The 19187-nt window shown below is 33.5% G+C and overlaps 1 protein-coding gene across 1 annotated transcript; it reads left to right on the top strand.

Moving 5' to 3' along the window:
• The first annotated feature begins 1230 nt into the window (after positions 1-1230).
• Positions 1231-18057, top strand: LOC138312730 (uncharacterized). Its single transcript, XM_069253503.1, has 10 exons — positions 1231-1301; positions 3984-4082; positions 4466-4513; positions 7092-7197; positions 7616-7663; positions 7926-8034; positions 8369-8601; positions 8850-9029; positions 9193-9291; positions 11253-18057. The coding sequence occupies exons 1-10, from the start codon at positions 1231-1233 to the stop codon at positions 14127-14129; spliced, it is 3870 nt and encodes a 1289-aa protein (XP_069109604.1). The 3' UTR covers positions 14130-18057.
• Positions 18058-19187: the final 1130 nt, after the last annotated feature.

Genomic DNA, 19187 nt, shown 5'->3' on the forward strand with positions numbered 1-19187 from the left:
GCGAGACGGTTCGATTTACAACATACCGTCGCATGTATCGAAAAGCAGTATTTCATACTGGTCGGGCGCCTCTTATACGTGTATGTATCAAATCTAATTTATATCAACGGAATCGTGACAACGGGGGTGGGTTGGGGGGGGGGGGGGCTATTTCATTGTCATAAACAAAGGAGTATTTACGCACAAAAACCTATTTCATTGTCATAAACAAAGGAGTATTTACGCACAAAAAGCTATTTCATTGTCATAAACAAAGGAGTATTTACGCACAAAAAGGTGAAGACGCGTCTTTAGTTATACCTCTGTATGTGGTATATTTAAGCATATTATACGAGTGATTTTGTTGTCGAGTAATTATACATGTATACCAGCTTGATTCAAGGGACGTAACTCGTGTTATCATGTTCATTATACATTTACCAATATACATTTGATCACAAGGAATAAACATGGGTCTACACGCATTTGTAGCTATGATTAAGGAAATAATCAGAAATTTAATTGATATGTATTATTTTGTACTATTGAAATTATCTTAAGACGTTGATAAATTGAAGAGAAAAACATTTTAGCAATATTCGAACTCATATTCTCGTATAAGATACATGTACTTATTACTTAGCGACTAAATCACCGAGCTACCCCGGCTTATATTTAGATATATACAACTATTTGTTTTCGATAGATAGAAATAAATAACAACAAAACACAACCATTTTGCGTATTTTCGAGGTTAATGGGCACTTTTCGAGAAAAGTGTTTGGCTCTGAAAAGAGCCGTTGCTATAGGATTCAAGACTGCTTCGATTCTTGGTCACTCTTCATCATCGTCTTCGGATCCGGAAACAACGTCTACAATTTCGCCATACAGGTCTCTTCGTAATCCGGATATGTCTTCAGCTTTTTGGTGGGCATAGTCGTAGTACATGTTACGCAGGCCTTCTACAACCGACATTCTAAGTCTGTAGCTGTAGCGAAAGGTTCTCAGTCCGTCTCTCTTGGCACCGAGGTAACGGGACTGCAACTCGTCTAGCTTGTAATTCAGTTGTACGATCTGTTCACAGGCTCTTCGGAATCGACGTTCGCTATTCAGCAGAGTGAATCGTTGATCTTACTGCACAGGGGCCGGATGGGAGAAATTGTGTAAAGACCATATTTGTAATAACCATTTTATGACGCGGGTTTTGATTGGCTGACCAATCGTTATCTTGCTTCGACTGCTGTATCCAACATGGCGGCAGATAACAAATGCGAGGGTTTCCTGAGCGGGACAACCAATATGCAGTCAAAAGAGGACGAGTGGTAGGTATCTTGATGTTTGAACTAATAAGATAATCATTAATATTCTCTAAGAAATTGTTTATATTTTAATGTACATGTAATATGTGTACCCCCACCCCTAGGCTCCAGCTCCATCACAACGTGAAGCTTAGCAGTTACTCACTAGGCCTAATTACTGGTATGTTAAAGTTTAGGCTACATGCCATGCGATGGGATACGTAAACATTGATATGCTGGGACATGTCTTTTTATATTTGGATTTGATGAAACTATGTATATAAAACGAAAGTATACATGTTTTAGTATAAACAGAATACAGCCCAGGGGTTTTGAGGGGACACATGCACCCAATACTAGTCTAACATATAAATACACCCGTATCATTACAGAGACGGCCGTAGGGAGTGTAGATAACGTTTAGATTCCATTACACTCCATTGATGTAGTAAGGTGTAGAAAATGCATTTGACCTGAAGTACAGGTGGTCTAAAGGTCACCCGAACATGACTCCTTATGGGATGTTGTCAGATCCTCTATTGGATGGATTGGGTATAAGGATCATCATCTTATTTTAATCAGTTTGGCGTGTCAGTCTAATTTAAATTACACTTGTAATTCTGCTCCACTACGATGCTTTATGTACGTTACGCTCCCATACAAGATCTAACAAATCCCTGTTCAGATCGAGTCACCTCAGCATGACCAATGGCCTAGAATCGTAACATTTCGGGACGTACTGTTAGCCGTTTATATTTCCAAATGACACAATAACCACACCGAAGATTCCGTAGACGCTGATTGGCTAACCTCAGGGGTCATGCTGAGGTAACCCCGAATGGGGCATTGTTAGCTATAGATCTTGTATTGGAGCACAACGAAGAGCATCGTAGTGGAGCGGAATTACAATATAATTTTAATTAGTTTAACTGGCGTGTGCAAGGTCATGAAGGGTCAAAGTGACACTCTCGACCAATTCATTTGATTGACACAGGGACATGTAAATTCAGACAATACTCAGCGTATGTATTTAAAACACTTAATTTATATATATTATATATATACAGCGAATTTAAACACAGATGTTTAAATGTTGGAGGCTGATTTAGTTCTTACGATAGCTGACAGTTGGCGTCGCCTCGCACATGCTTATCAGAAAAATGTGAAACGTCAATTGTTCCATTTTGTGTGTATGAGATGTCATGGTACGCATTTTTCTAATATGCGTGTACTAGATTACAGCCACTGTCAGCCATATATATATAGTAAGTTTGATAGTCTGTGATAGATGTGGGATTGTAATTGATCCACATTTTCCAAGGAATAGATACTATTAGTAAAAAATGCAATCTCCAGCGAAAAGACAAAATACATATGTCCAAGGACCACATCCTGGTAGACGTCATAGTTAAAAGAGTGTGTTGATGAGCGTTTGTCATTGAGAACAACTGATTGAGAACAACTGAGTAAGAGTCTGATCGCACGCGGCTCCATTTCTTTATATATGTACCAGAATATACGGGACAAGGAAGTAATTCCAACCGTGTGGACAAAACAAAATTGTCAAATTTTCGAGGCGATCTGCCCCTTTATCAAGACATACAAAACGAACACGATTACATAATAGGATACGAACAGTAATGCGGGACAAAGCAGACAGATATTAAACTATATAGCACATTGGAGCGCAATTAACCTTTCGGCAAGTGGCAGCCGAAGGCCGGATCTACACAAATTTATCCATGCCGTTCGGCAGAACGCTAAAGTATGAGCGATGACTGGAAAGCGTGCCACGTGTGACGTCAAATGTGTGGCGAAATTTATTTATGGTGCTCATTGGTATAGGATGCAAATTTAGTCGCCTATTTCCTCGGTGTGTTTGCAAAGAAACAAAGCCCCAAATTTAGTCGCCTTTTGCTGGGCAGCATATGTAAAGGATCAAAAACGCGTAGAACAGAACGGGAAAATGCTGGAAGTAGGTATTAGTAATTGAAGAGCAAGTGCGCAGAATTGAAGAGCAGTGTACCAGATATATATATATATATATATATGCATGCCTAAAGACGCCTGTGAAGGCAGTAAGGCCTAGCGACCAAGTCTAGTGTTTCTTATATTTTATATAAAATATCAAAGAAACACAATTTAACAAAGCATGACAATTTATTGACTCGTGCCATATCCTGGCCAACTCACGATCTACGGCACCCAATCGCCTAGGTAAACATAGCTGCGCCTTCTACCACTACCACTATGTGTTGTTGATCCATAGATTTAATTGACAATTTCCACAGTGATCATGTCAGCATATCGAACCGACTATCACTTCGTCATTGAAACATCCTTTTTTGGGGATGTGGATGTGGCGCAGTGGTAGAAGGCGCAGCTATGTTTGGCTAGGTGTTTGGGTGCCGTAGATCGTGAGTTCGAGGCCCGGATAGGGCACGAGTCAATAAATTGTCATGCTTTGTTAAATTGTGTTTCTTTGATATTTTATATACATGTACATGTACATGCTTATAGATTGATATAAAGGTTAATAATTAAAGCTAGTTGTGTAATCAAATGGTTGATTTTGATTTTATATGGTTATATAATGATCTTGGTGGCTACTGGCACGTACATGATATCATGATCATTGTGACTACTGGCAAGTAAATGCAAAAGGTTACAAAAATCAATTTAAAATAAAATAATAATTCTTTTTAGGCGTTTGACCTATGCTGAAGTAGTGTGGGCTATGCCAGCTGTGCATGTTCCAAGTGAAAGAAAGAAAGAAACAGTAAAAGTAAGTATAATAATATTAATGTATATACATGTACATACAACCTGGTATGGTATTTCAGATATTGTTTTCTATGTACCAGTATATATAACTCTTTAGATTTTTTCTGTGAAGGATGATTTAAAGGGGACTTGTAGTACATTTGCATGTATATATTTCTTTTTTTAGCATATATAAATGTTATTAGAAAATGTAATGAAACTGCACATAGTAAGGCTATGAAACTTTTTTGTTATTCATCTTTATGCAATACACATTTGAATTAGTGTTTTAATGACTTCAATAGGCAATGATATATTGTAGGAACTCTGTTTGACGTTTTTATTGTGTGATGATTGCACTTAATTATATTATTGAACATTGATAGAAAAACACCTGCAGAACTGAATGTACCGATAAATTGAAGAGGAGGAGGAGGAGATTCAAAAGAAAGAAATTTTCTAATCGTAGAGTGGTAAGTGATATATATTCTTGTTCTACTTCACATTTAGTTATAATGTGTTTGTAATGAATTTGCCAATATGCTATATATGTCCACTTCATTTCATTTCCGTTCTACATCCATATATATAGAGGCTGTGGACTGTTCAGATTTTTATTTTTTTCTATCCTTTATGTTTCTCTTGTGTACATATTGAAGTTGTATGTGCCGTAACTGTGCGAACATTTTGACATGTTATTTTTGCTTCAGTAATACATTGAAAACCATAAGGTTTGATGAATTAATTAAGCTGTGAAAATCATTGAAATGGACAGACAAATATGTATGATACTTTATAAACATTACCTACGATTAGCAGTAAAGTTATTGTTTTTTTATGCCTGAACTGAAGAAATTACTTTACAATTACAAATAATGCTACACAAATGTGAATGAGATTGTAGACCACAACTTAGCGTCATGGTCTGACTCTATGTACTCATTCCACTACACTGTAAACATAAATATAATGTCAGCTCTAATTTGTACTTGTAAAATTGAAACCTGTACATATACATGCATTGCAATTATTGTAATTTTCAAAATATTGTGAACTTTTTAGGTGAATAACATATAGGAAGCTCTTATTGATTCATGGGACATATAACTTTAACTTTTTATTTGTAAAGTCTTTTGATCATGTAGAAAATGAGCACTAATTTTAAACCAGTATTTAAAGCATTTATAAAATTTTGCATAACACTTTTAAGTTATATTTTAACAATGTACATGTGTAATATGATAATATCTTAGCATTAATTATTTATTTGCTCTGAACATGTTTCTGTTGTTGGTGAATGAATATGCTTTGCTGTGTGCTCACAATTAATACGGAATATTCTTCTGCATATTTTTCACAACATACATGTTTTTTCTTAGCTGTCCTCATACTCACTAGATGGTGAACATATTTATCAACGGTATACATTTATAATTAAAAATATCCTGTTGATTAACTTTGTTCATACTAAAAAGAGTTGAGCATGTAATGTTGATTAACTTTGTTGATACTAAAGCTCTGTTTTTGTTTGGTAGACTAGAAACCGCATTAATGCTTTTCTCACGAAAAGTTTATTTTCGTGCAATTTTTCTTCTTTTTATGGACTTTTAACTATTGAGTTATCTTAGCTGTTAAAGTTTTAAATGTAGTATACATTCAACTATACCATTAAGTATTGTATAAAAGCTATTTTTAAATGGAATTATATGTCTATACATTATGTCATTTGTATATTAGAGTTATTAATTATTTGATAGAAGTTATTGTGATAAAACAAAATTACCTAGTATATTTTTTATGTCCTTGATTTTAAACAAACTACTTGGGTGTTTCTGACCTAACTCTTTATATTGACATTATGTGGCTGCCAAGGGCTAAAAAAAAAAAAAAAAAATTTGCATTGAACTGATCTCATGACTAGGGGTGAAATGGTACGCTTTCTCTGGTTCGGTTCGTATTGTGATACATTGTTCATGGTTCGGTTAATACATTTGATATTCATATCTGCCAAAATGGGAAAATATCAAGAGTATATCAAAAGTAACACCCACCATTGTAAACTCTTACATCATAGATAATACATTTCTAATATTAAGACCTAAATCTTACATGCTACAATGTTTCAAATCTTGAATCAACCATATGCTAGACAAGTACACTCTTTAAATTTGTTTATATAACCGTTTCTACATAGAATATCCCAAATAATGCCATATAGCAGAGCGTTAAGATGCCAAGGCAGATTATATTGACAGATTACATTTTTCCGTCAATAACAAGGTTACTGTAATGCCGCGTGATTGGCCGTTATGAAAACTGGCTACACTAATCAGAAACCCGCTTATATACAGTATATAAGTGCTTTGGACTGCCACAAGCCACCCAGAAAAAGTTTTCGGTATATTCATGTACCGTAATTCTGAGAATACTGTGTATAGAACGAAAAGAAGTATACCACGGTTCATGACGTTAGAACTGTTTCACTCCTACTAATGATATCACATGCATGAAGGATTCGTTTGTTATATGAATGCTTCATTATCATTTTTCTGTAATTGCATGCTGGCATCAATGTTTATTGCTTTACTAACTAAATGTGTAATTTCGATTTAGTGCATTTTGTTATTAATTTGCATATCCTTGTTTTCATCTGCTTTAACTTTAATTGATTTGTGGCTGTCTCTCTTCTTTCTACCACAGTTTTTTTTCTGTAATTGTAAAAAGAGCACCTGATGTGGTTGGATGTTTATAAGCAAAGCCTCTAAATCTTTGCTGTCAGATGGAGTATGGCGCCTCTTTCACTCAGTTGGTAGAGAGATCTAGCACTGTTGATCATACAGGAAAGATTTGATAGTATTGAACATTGTCTGTACTGTACATTTAAAAAAAAAGTTATTCACATTTATGTACATATATATATATTTATATATATAGCTGTGTATTGACACCCGACATCTTTCCATAGTATATTTACTACTTATAATTGTAGGAAGTGTGGTCATTAATTATCAATATGTCTCATTTTATTTTCATTCAATTTCATTTCAATAGGCTGTCTCCATACAATGTTACACTGGACATTGACGACAGCTTTGCGATTGTTGTGAAACCAAAGTGTGTTGTGTCATTATTTGAGGAGACCAAAGTCAAAAATGAGGTATGTTAAAGAAAGATGTTATCAGAATTCTCGGTTAATTTGTCCTCTTGATCACCTTTCTTATATTCATCAAATTTTGACGAAGTCTATGTTAATATTTTACTTATCAGTTACAGTTTGATTTGTTAAGTATAATCTTTCGCTTGTTTAGAATTCCATTATTCATTTAATTATATGTTGAAATTGGTATACATCTCCATGATAATTTTTTCGATACTTCTTGGACCACTTGTTAAATTTGTGTTTAAATTTCAGGTCAGTAACTCCTTTGAAATTTAATTAGATTTAACCTTTGCTCTTTCCATATTCTTAATTCATAAAAAAAAGATATTATTGACATTATGTATTAACTAAAAATTGTACATTATTAGAGATTTTTTATAGATACATGAATTTAGTGCTTTATTTCTAATTGCAGAACAATCACATTCGATCGGTCAAGAAGACAACAAAAAGAAAAGATACAGTAAGATAACATCATGAAATATAAGTTACAATAACTCGGAGTTTAATCAGTCAGCATGTTCAGATTTCATTTCCAGTGATAATATGTTATGTTATCTACATTGTACAAAGTGCAATTGATTTTTTTTAGAGATTCATAATAATAAAATGGTAAATATCTTGGTCTTTAAAAACAATAAAATAAAATGTGTGTAGATTAAAGTAGAAGCATAGTACATTTTATAAGTAAAATAAAATAATTTGTTTTATTATTATCATTTCAGCAAATCACCAAGAAGCTGGGGACGCATTGTTGTGGCACATACCACAACAATGACATAAAATTCCTTGACCACTATCGCAAGTGCCACAGGAGCCAGGGAAATAGTACTGGTATGTATAATTGACTCAGTGATATAGTTTTTATTTGCATATTCATTTGAGGACATTTTCTGGGTGAAACCTACAGTAAGTGGAGAATACCACAACAACAGCAAATTTCATTGCAACACATAGATTTTCAATTTAAAAAGCAAGCAGAAAGTAGCAATATAGAGAGAGAAAAAGAAATTTAAAGGAAGTACTACGGATATATTAATTTTAATATGTAATATATACCAAGACAATTAAATCGATTTTTTTTTAAATAATGTGATAACTTGTTTAATGATTTCCTTTTGTGTAATGTTATTATTATCTATACATGTATATTATATATTACTTTCAGACAAACAAACAAGTCACAAACACACCAGCACACATAACACACAGCCAAAATCATTAAACAGAAACAATAACACAACCAACACAACATCCCAACCCAACATAAATAACCATTTCGCACAAGAAGACCCAACTACAAGCAACACAAACACTAGCATCATTGGTCTTCACACAGGAACATCTATACCCTTGTTGTCCTGTGGTGATATTGAGGCAAATCCTGGCCCAATCTATAAGGTAAGTAAATCAGCAATGCATACATTCTTTTACACAATAGTTTGAATTGTCTTAGTTTTCATCATTTTGTTTCAGATATAATTTCTTGTATTATTTTTAAAGTAACAAACTTATATTAGGATATTTATGTTGTCTACTATTGATGTACTGAACTGTATTTTACGGCTTGCAACAAATGCATTTGTAATAATTTTGTTTATCTATGTTTGGATGCTATAGATGTAATAATGTTTTGCATCGTTTTGTAGTGTGAACATGAAACATGTGGAGGTAATGAGCAGACGTTTCCATCAATACAAGACCTTGCCAGACACATATCTGGTACCCATGTGTTTGACATCATATGTGGATGGGGAGATTGTGTCTGGGGAGCTCCTGACATTATTGATAGAGATATGGAATCTCATATTCTTCAACACATATACAAGGTAATAAATAACACCATTCTGTTTTTATACATTCTAGTAGTTTGTTTTGAAATAAGTGTTGAGCAAACAATAACATAACATTCAAAATTCATAAAGCTTTATTTTGGATTCTTTTAAAAGAAATTCTTTACTTTGTTTTTGATAATTGGTATTTTAATTACAGACTACTATTTTCGAATCACTCGATTCCTGGTGTGAGGCATTGCCTTCCGGTTATCTTGATGAGCATTCCACAGATCTACGGCTTTGCCCGCCTGCCTTGGTTAGTATAATGCTATCTATATTTGTTACTTGAAATATAAATCATTGAAATGTATTAACTTGTTATTGATAAGCTTTGGTTGCATTGCCCTGATTTTTAACATTTATAATATTAAAGCCATTTATTATTGACATTAACTACATTTTTAGCCCACCATCATCAGATGGTGGGCTATTCAAATCACTTTTTGTCCGTGGTCCGTCGTCCGTCCGTCCGTCCGTTAACAATTATTGTTATCGCTATTTCTCAGAAAGTACCGAAGGGATTTGTCTCAAAATTCATATGAAGGTTCCCCTAGGGCCCTAGTTGTGCATATTGCATTTTGGGACGGATCGGTCAACAAGACAGCCATCTTGGATTTTGATAGCTTGAGTTTGTTATCGCTATTTCTCAGAAAGTACAGAAGGGACCTGTGTCAAATTTCATATGTAGGTTCCCCTAGGAACCTGGTTGTGCATATTGCATTTTTGGACCGATCAGTCAACAAGATGGCCGCCAGGCAGCCATTTTGGAATTTGACATTTAAAGTTTGTTATCGCTATTTCTCAGAAAGTACTGAAGGGATCTGTCTCAAATTTCACATGTAGGTTCCCCTAGGGACCTAGTTGTGCATATTGCGTTTTGGGACCGACCGGTCAACAAGATGGCCGTCAGGCAGCCATCTTGGATTTTGATATTTAAAGTTTGTTATCGCTATTTCTCAGAAAGTATTGAATGGATCATTCTCAAATTTCACATGTAGGTTCCCCTAGGGCTCTAGATGTGCATATTGCGATTTGGGACGGATCATCAACAAGATGATCGCCAAGGAACCATCTCGGATTTTGATAGTTGAAGTTTGTTACTGCTATTTCTCTGAAAGAACTGAAGCGATCTGTCTCAAATTTTATGTGTAGTATATGTTTGAAAAGGTTTAAAAAGTAGAGAAAAGATCCATCTTTCCATTGTCAGACATAGATCATTCTTTGGTGGGCGCCAAGATCCCTCTGGGATCTCTTGTTATAAAACTCACAAGGTTTGAAGACATAGACTTTGAGCAGAAGTTCCCTTTATATTATATTTGACAACTTATATTACTCTTAAATGAGTTTCCCTCCATATTAGATTTATAATGCAAGTTTATAATTTTTCATGGCCTTTTAAGAGCAAAAAATGAAAAATTTGAAAAGAATATCATCAATCTAATATGAAGGGAAACGAATGATAGATTCTATTTATCATATGGCTAATATATGCCTATGTTTCTTCCTGTTTGGAGTTTTCTGCTAGATGATCAATCAATCGATCAGTTGAAATACGTACCATTCATCAGAATCAACCAATCACCATGCAGATAGGTTATATTACACGTGTAAATAAGATTTATTAAATGGATATATTGAATGGGAAAACATGGAAGTCATATGATAAATAGTAATCTTAATATGACCTCATAGCATATGTACTGATAAATAAAATCATTTATTTCTCACGAAAAGCGACTGAAGCATTGAAGGCACTTGGGAAAGCAGATTTTATGTTTAATGAATAATCTTGAACATGTTATTTGTCAAAGTGATCTACTTTAATTTTAAAATTAATTTCAGATTTACAGTAAGAATCTTGAACTGAAGCAACAACATGTTTTATATTTATCTTATAGACAAAATGGTTTAATTGATATTGATTAGTAATTTTGCCATTTGGGAATTCAGTACCGATTTACCATTTGAGTATAAACATGTGGATCAAGTTTTGTTTGAAAGCACTCTTTGTGGAGAGTGACAACTTGGCAAGTTAAAAACCTCATGTCTCAAACTGAGAATAGAAGACAAATCAAAACTTAAATTCTTCTCCTTATGTAATTTATGTGACAAAAAATTACTTTGGTCAGAATTTGACTTTAATAAGTTTATTTGAGAAATCGGAACCAGTTACTCAGTTCACGACTCATTTGATTTGTGTATTCTTTTTCTTTACAGAGAGGTGACTTGAACCTTTTACTGTTGGATTCTTCATTTACCATCAAGAAGAGGTACACCATATTTGACCACATGATGTACCTTTTCCATTTACAACAGAAGAGTCCAAAAGAATATTACGAAAAGGTGGAGAATTTCATTTCAAGGCAGCCACCAGGAAAATGGGAATTCAAGGGTAATGAATATAGAATCGTTGATGAGCAATATTGTATTAATGACGATACTGATAAACAGGAACTAAATATGCCATTATTTAATGATGTGTATTGTGTGAAAATGCCTGACAACACTGATCACACTAGAATTGTAACTTCTAGACCTGAACTCCAAGGTACAAGTACTACCTTCACTCTACATAATACTAAAAGAGTTAAAAAAATGAAAACTTCTCATTCGCAACCACATCTTTATGACTGTCCATGGAAGACAATTTTAATGAAAAATTTAGAGAGGTGTAACACTGCTATAGTTACAGAGTTGAAAATAGTAGAAAAATTACAAGAAAATAATTTTATTACAAAAAAATCTAAATTTTTACTAGAAGCAGAAGATTGTGCAATAAGGCTTTCTACATCACCGGATACTACTGAAGGTGTATTTGTTTGTAATGTGTTTATGGTAGAGGTTGATGAAAGAAGCATTTTTTATGCAAGATATGTTGAATCAGGTTGCTATACTGGTTTCATGTCTCAATGGCTGAAAAATTACTTACTCGAGGCATTAGACATTTCTTCTGAAGCATTATTTTTGAGTCAAGTTGTTACAAAATCTGACATTAAAACATTAAGTAAAAATCGTGAAAGTGAAAGGACGATCAAAGGCAAAAAAGGAAGAACTGATAAAAATTATAAGTATAATTTGAAAAACTTTAAACAACTTTTGGGAAATAGTTTAAGTCATGCTGAAAATTGTGGTGTGAATTTTGTGCTTAATCTCTCTCATTGTGTCAGAAAGGGATTTCATGCACATATAGAGTCAGAGTCCTCAGATGATTGGTTTTTACATACAAATACTTCTGATTCTGACAGAAAAAAATTTCAAGATCAATTTCTGTCATTTCCTCTCCAAAGACGGACCGAACAAAGCAAGTTGTCTGAGCATTTTGCTGAAGAAAATTTTCCCAATTCTCTACCTCTTTTAAACCAGTCTATTTATCTGAATTATTTATCAAATAGCCATTCACTATTGAAAGAAAAAGTTAGATTTGAGGAAAGACTGCCAACATCTAAGTCAATACCAAAATCTTTCCGTTACCAAATCTCATGGCTGTTTTTGAAAAATGATACTCATAAGTTATTCAATATTTTTGAAAGTTCAATGGGGTTAAGTTTACAAGGAAATGTAACTTCCACACCGTTAGTTGCTTGTCCTAATACAGATAATAATGTTGAAGTTGCTCCTGCAACAAAACTTACTAGAAATGGCATAGCAACTAGGGAAATGCTTTCTATTGCCCTTGGAAGCTCACCTGTAGAAAATTTAGCAGAGACATGTACAATTTTCGATAGCTTCAAGCGAGATGTTATACAGTCAGGTACTTTAAGTATCCATTTAAATACTGATGATAAAATAGTCATAGTTTTAAATGATTACAATCCTGAAAATGGAAAATTTTCGAATTTTGATTATGTTCATACCTCTCGGCAAAGAACAGAGGATGGTTTTGTGTATAGGTGTTCGTGTAGAATATACAGAACTCTAATAGAATGCGCCAGAGGAGAAGATGTTTTCCAAAATAGCTTAATTGATGTTTCAACTAGTGTAAAATGCATGCATTGTCGCTTTTTGAAAGAATGTGTTATTCCAAGTATCCTTATTTCTCAGGAAAATAAAACTGCACTTGATCTTAAAGTCTCTGAAGGTTTAGAATTATGTGAGAAACCATATGTTACTTTGATGGGTAGAAATAATACAAGGAAGTTTTCAGTTTCTAATTTACCTGATGGAGAACCTTCATTTGTGCACATTACTTTCAATGCATCTACTGGTAAATATGTCATTTCATGTTTAAATGGATACTGCAAATCCATAAAAGGAGCCAAACGCAATATTGAATTGTTTGATGATTCAAATTCACTGTGTGAACATTTAAAATGCATCCACAAGTCCCAAGAATGGCAGACGTTCAAATTAGAAAGTATTGAGGATTTTGATGAACAACCTTTTGATGATCCTCATGCAGACTTGCCTCAAATTGAGCTTGACATTGGGTCAGATATATTGGAAGACTTTAGCAATAATACTGAATGTTTTGATGTTTCCTCTGGTTTGTGGAAATTCACATGTAAAAGTTCTCATTCGGCCAGGAAGGAATGTTCTGAAGAGTTAACAGCTGCTGTACAAATACGGGATTTGTTAAATGATAAGAATGAAGATTGTATCCCTCGGGTAGATGGATGCCTTAAAGGTCCTATATTTGTTCAGTCTATACCTTTGACAACATGTCCATGTGGGGCAGGTTGGACAAGATCTGAATATCCTGATGGTGTTACAATTTTTAAAAGACGCATCCGCCTGTACACTGAGATTGCCCCAGTTTTATGTAATATTCATACACGTACATGTACAGCTTCCTGCTGCCTGTTACCATGGGATGAAGGGGAATCATCATGTATCCATGTGTATAGCTCTGATACAGCTGCAGGTGACGAAATTGGTTGGATGTATGTACATCAAGTTTTGAATTCTAAAACAACATTTTCAGGGTTTTGCAAAAGTATGACATCAACTTATATCAGACGTTTTCCAAAATCTCGAAGTTTTATGGACCCTGGAGTTTTTTTAAAATGGTGGTTCAGCTGGGCATCAAACATGCATATTGATTTCAGAAAACCATGCGAAGTATGTAAATTTTACACCACACCAATTAGCATGTGATGGAACAAAAATAGGGATTGGCTTTCGAAATGCTGTTTTTGAACCTATTGAAAAACCATCGGAACCTGCAGTTTATCAAACGCTACATCGTAGATTAGATCGTTGTTTCTTAAAAAGTTCAGTTGATATTAGTGCTGAAAATATGAAAGTGTGTAGAGAGCACCTGTTTTTTCTTGCAAACAAAGTTTTCGGGGAAGAAAAGCAAATTGCAGACGTTAATCTTGATGAAGATAATGTTATTGCTAGGACAGATTTTCTTCAGACCGTTTTACCTGAAGATGTTAAGGACTCATTTGAGCGCTTCCTTGTAGGTAATATGCCAGATGTTGAAAAAATTGCCTATGCAAAGTTGTTGATTATGCTATCTACTACTGCACCACTGTCTACTATTATTCCAAAGTGCATTGTGTCATCATTAGATGAACTACTTGTTTACATCAGTAGTAGTAATAATCCAGATGAAAATGGGGATAGATATTTCAATGCTGCCATGCAAAACTTACGATTTTACTGTCCAGAGGTCAGAGATCTCATTGCAAATTCTATGTATTGCAATCAGAATGAAAATTTGTTGCCACAAGATATTGTCAAATTCATTAAATATATATTAACTTGTGTAGATTCCTTTGTTTCTTTCCCACCAGAAGAAGCAGTAGAACAGATAGGTACATATAATCCTGCAAAATATGGGCGGGCCTATTACTTCACACCAAGTGGTAATGCTTTGAGAAATATTCGTAAATTTACCATAGATGAGGGAAAGGCAGCAAGGAATACAGAAGCTGATGATCATCCCATGTCTTTTGAGACCTGTCATAAACTTTTTTCGAAAGCCCAAATTTCAGCAAGAGGATCTACATCTTTATTTTTATGGTTTTGTCCGTCACACGGACATTGCTATGGATTCCACATGGCATATGCTGAGGGTAGAAAAGACCCTTATGCATCCCTTTATAGTCACATTGAAGTCCCTCCAAAAGATATTTTCTATGATTTTGGATGTAATTTGCAAGAATATTGTCTCAACAGAGAAAGTGGATTTTTTGAAAAGGTGAGATTTTTTCATGATATATTTCATGGTTTCTCCCATAAATGTTCAAAGGGCTATAGGTCATCAAGGCTTCTTGGTTTAGATACCATAAACTCTGAAATTTGTGAACAATTCAACAGCTTTTTGCAATGCATTAAGCCAGCTGCTCGCCAAATGAATCAAACAAATTTTGTCTTTTACCTACAATTTTTCTTGCATATCTGGAATGAACAAAAACATGAACGATACAGGAAAAGACTTTCTGTTGCTCTTGCTGGCTCCTTCTAATGAAAAGGATAGGTTGTTTCCAACAAACTTGGTTTGTTACAGTAATATAAGGGTTTGATGAAGAATTTGTAATAGATCAGGTTTGTTATGGTTATTTGAGGGGTTATTATGAGATTTATAGAAGTCATTACACTTTAACATAGAATAGGCAATCAAGAAATGTTTCCACAAGATTTCTGACTTTTTTAACAAGATTTGGTACATAATGGCAATTACATGTGGTACTGGCCTGAAATCATTTCATATTATAACCATACATAAATGATTTAAAGATTGTGGTGCGTGGTCAATAATGGCGATAACTCCTTTGACGTGGCAAGAGTTGATACGACCAACACAGAAGCTGAGTTCGCCATGATTGATCAGGTTACCTGTGACACAGAAGTAACTGTGATATTTTTTCGTCTATCTTTCTTATTTCATCAACCTCCAGTTTTATATTTCTGGTATTATTCTCCCTCATTTTTTAAATTGAACTGTGATTTGTTGTTAATTTGTCCCCTAATGAAAGTCTATTATTATTATCATTAATAATAATACATAGTCGGTAGAGTTACCTCCTGGGCATAGGGTCGAGGAAAGTTTCTAGTGTAGTTTATTTATTTGAACATGCAAATATTCATAAACATAGTGCAAATTACATGTCACTATACATACATATATGCTAGTTTCGTTTTGCGTAGGAATGCAATTAACTTTGTTGGTGCATGTAAGTTTTGAATAAAATTTTAACTGCATGAAGAGTTATCTCCTGGGCATAGGGCCGAGGAATACTTCTGGTGCATTTAACTATTTGTATAAGCAAGTATTCATAAACGCACATAGTTTTTGACAAATGTTGGAGTAATGAATATGATTATAAAAAGTACTTTAGCATTATCATGTGTCCATATTCAAAGTTATGTTCTTGAATATATTTACATGTACAAGGATGCAACAAAGAATACATTTATTTTTTATATAAAACTGATATTGGTTACTTTTTGTCTATGTTCGTTTGATTATGAAAAACATATCAGTGCTGTCAGGTATTTATTTGAAATAATTGCATGTTTTTTACCTGTTTTCATCATCTTTTGTACATTATACCAGGTATATTTTATGGAAATAAGGAAAGGAAGTTTTTTTTGCTAATTGACATTGGAATATTCAAATAATTTGATTTAAATTATTTGTAAAGGTTGAGTTTTTGATGTTATGTTTTATGTCAGGGTTGTATTTCACTATTTGCCTAACTGATTTAAGTTTTTAACTGGACATTATTGTAACTTGTGTTGGATTTGAGATCAAGATTATACCCCTGGGCATCAGATGATATTCTAAGCTACCTCATGTCATCCAATCAATACTTTTTGTATGTCACATCCTTTAATATCACATTTTGTCGGACAAATATAACAAGACATAAACTGTTAACATGTTCCACTTTATTCCAAAATTCTATTGTTATATGTTGAAGTTAAAAATGTTGAAAATCCAACTTTTCGTGATATTTATTATTATCTACATAATGTGCTTCAAAGGAAGAGGGAAATAATGGAAAAGTAAAGAGAACAAATATGTAAAATCTGTTTTTTTCATTGGTTAAAAACATGTTTTAGCTATAAGATATTAACAGCAACATATTAGTAATTCCTTAGGACTTCAATGTCTATAGATAAGCATTGCTTGTCTATGCAATCATATAGGGTTTTACATCAATATTTTGTTGTCATTTTAGTAATTATAGGCTAGTTGATGTACTTTTTAATCAGCTTTGAGTGATATATATATGAAAGTTGTAAAAATCAAGTACATTGTTCGAAATAAAGGCAAGAAGCTACAACCTCTTTTTTTTGTATTTTGCTTGTATTACACAAGAACAAATCATCCAGTGACTTGTAAGAAAACATTTTGTTTGTATAAGATATGTTTTTTACATTTGCTTTTCGACTCCCAATACGGTAATCATACTACAAAAAGTATGAGGTATTGGTAAACTTGAGTGTATTATGTGTTACTATTTTCTACAGTACTGTGAACTAAACGGTATATGTAATAAAAACAATGACTACTAAACTCTTCTGAATGTTACCGGAGAAGAAAATGCAACTTTGATGTTGGGTCTAATATTAATTACATATCACATATAACATAATGTCTGCTTTATTTACACTTGTTATATTTTTTTTTTTTTTTTTTTTTTTTTCATTTTTCATTACACATGCATATTATTATTTACATGTGTAACATCAATACTGTGTCATTATAGTTAATGTGTTGTTGGTTATACATATTTATACACTTGTATTCACCAAAAATGTATTTGATGTAAAAGCCATAGGCAATGTGCACATACTAGCACAGATCTTCTGGAATTTATTGTAAGTTGCTGCAGGCTATACTCGGGTGTGAGACTGTGTATTCAATCTTAAGTGAGTGAAATATTCACAAAATGCTTGGTCATGAAAATGTTATGTAATGTTATACAGATTATACAATTATAAAGTGCTTGGTTTTAATTTGTGTACTACATGTACCGGTAGTTAAATGCATGTTGCAAATATACTAATTTATTTCTGACTATCACATCTCTTTATTTTGAATAAAAATTCAAATTGATATACTTTACTTTTCCAGTGTTTGTTTTTTATACTGCACAATATGTCAGCCTTTATGTCATCTGCAACTCTTTCTCTCTCTACCTTATGGTGGTGATGAGATCTGAGTGGTCTGTTTTTATGTCATCTGATCCCAAAGGGCCAGGATGACCTATAGTCATCATGTTTTTTTCCGTCACCCTGCACCGTGCGTAAATTTTTCATTCAAACAACTTCTTCTCAATAACCGGAAGACCCAGGGTTCTCATTGAAGGGCTACAAAGTTTGTTCAAATGAATTACCTTTTCAAGAACTTCATTAAGGTTGCAGGGGTCAAAAAGGCTAAAATCTTTAAAAGACTTCTTCTCAATAACTGAAAGGTTCGTGGTACTCTTGTTGGGCATGCAGCATGCTGGCATGAAGAACTATAAAATTTGTTCAAATGAATGACCTTGACCTCCATTCAAGGTCACATGGTCAAAAAGGCTAAAATCTTTAAAACAACTTCTTTCCAATTACTAAGAGTCTAAAGACCTAATATTGAGCTTTTAATGTAAATTTATCTCATAACTGGCCCGTCCAGTCATGTCATCAATATCGTAAGACACGTGTAATAACACTTATGACGTCACGTAGTTTTAACGTCATAATCTATATACGACGTTGCATGATTCTTTCAGTAGACGGAAACGTCACAACTAAGCCGGATTTCTACTGTCTTATATAGGGACGAATTTCTATTTCTATTAATAAAAGTTATGTGATAAATAGAATCATTCACTCGTGACTATGTAATGTGCAATTCATCAAACTCGTTAAATAATTCTATACATATCAAATTTTTTAAATCGTTTATAAATTTTATATAGATAGCCACACATGTAAGATCCTCTGAATTGCATTCACTCATCATACACATAATCTTAATTAATGTCTGCAAAATTCAAAAAGGTTTTAAAAATACAAACAACAAATTTGGCACTAACAGAAATGATATCAATTTTAGAATCGACATCGAATGCCTGTGATCAAATAACATGGATATATTTCGTTATTTTAACTACAAAAACCATATAGTAAGTGTTAACTTTCTCATATTTATACAGATTGTCTGCAAAGCTCTAGCATCTGTATAGACCCATAGATTCCATTTGAACACTT

Source organism: Argopecten irradians, unplaced genomic scaffold (assembly GCF_041381155.1).
Source record: "Argopecten irradians isolate NY unplaced genomic scaffold, Ai_NY scaffold_0448, whole genome shotgun sequence".
Lineage (NCBI taxonomy): Eukaryota > Metazoa > Mollusca > Bivalvia > Pectinida > Pectinidae > Argopecten > Argopecten irradians.